General features: G+C 64.5%; 1 protein-coding gene across 1 annotated transcript in view; it reads right to left on the bottom strand.

The window, feature by feature from the left end:
• LOC105543691 (ubiquitin carboxyl-terminal hydrolase 6-like) overlaps positions 1-299 on the bottom strand; it is a gene marked incomplete at its 3' end in the record, with an annotated part of 24456 nt that overhangs the window by 15145 nt on the left and 9012 nt on the right. Inside the window, exon 6 of the mRNA XM_011985711.1 lies at positions 57-253. Coding sequence (XP_011841101.1) covers positions 57-253 — 197 coding nt within the window. The remainder of the gene's footprint in view (positions 1-56; positions 254-299) is intronic.

Raw genomic sequence — 299 nt, 5'->3', positions numbered from 1 at the left:
GCTGGAGGTTTCCCTGGAGGCCTCCTGGACCAGGGTGCAAAAAGGGCAAGCCTGACTTGAGGCCACCACATGGCGGCCAGAACAGGGCGGGTGCTAGGCACCCTGGTCGTCTCCTGGAAGTGGGGTTGGGCCAGGGGACACGGGATGGGGAGATGCTGCCACCTGGGCTTGGTCGGCCCATTTGTGGGCACCAAGGGCAGCAGGAGCCTGGGCAGTTGGAGGGCAGGAGGACTCTCAGTGAGGGGAGAGTCAGCTACACAGAATCAGAGCCAGAGGGCGTGGCAGCAGGACACAGAGGG

Source organism: Mandrillus leucophaeus, unplaced genomic scaffold (assembly GCF_000951045.1).
Source record: "Mandrillus leucophaeus isolate KB7577 unplaced genomic scaffold, Mleu.le_1.0 Scaffold1074, whole genome shotgun sequence".
Taxonomy (NCBI): Eukaryota; Metazoa; Chordata; class Mammalia; order Primates; family Cercopithecidae; genus Mandrillus; species Mandrillus leucophaeus.
The sequence above is the reverse complement of the archived record's forward strand: the minus strand, read 5'-3'. Positions and strand labels throughout refer to the sequence as shown.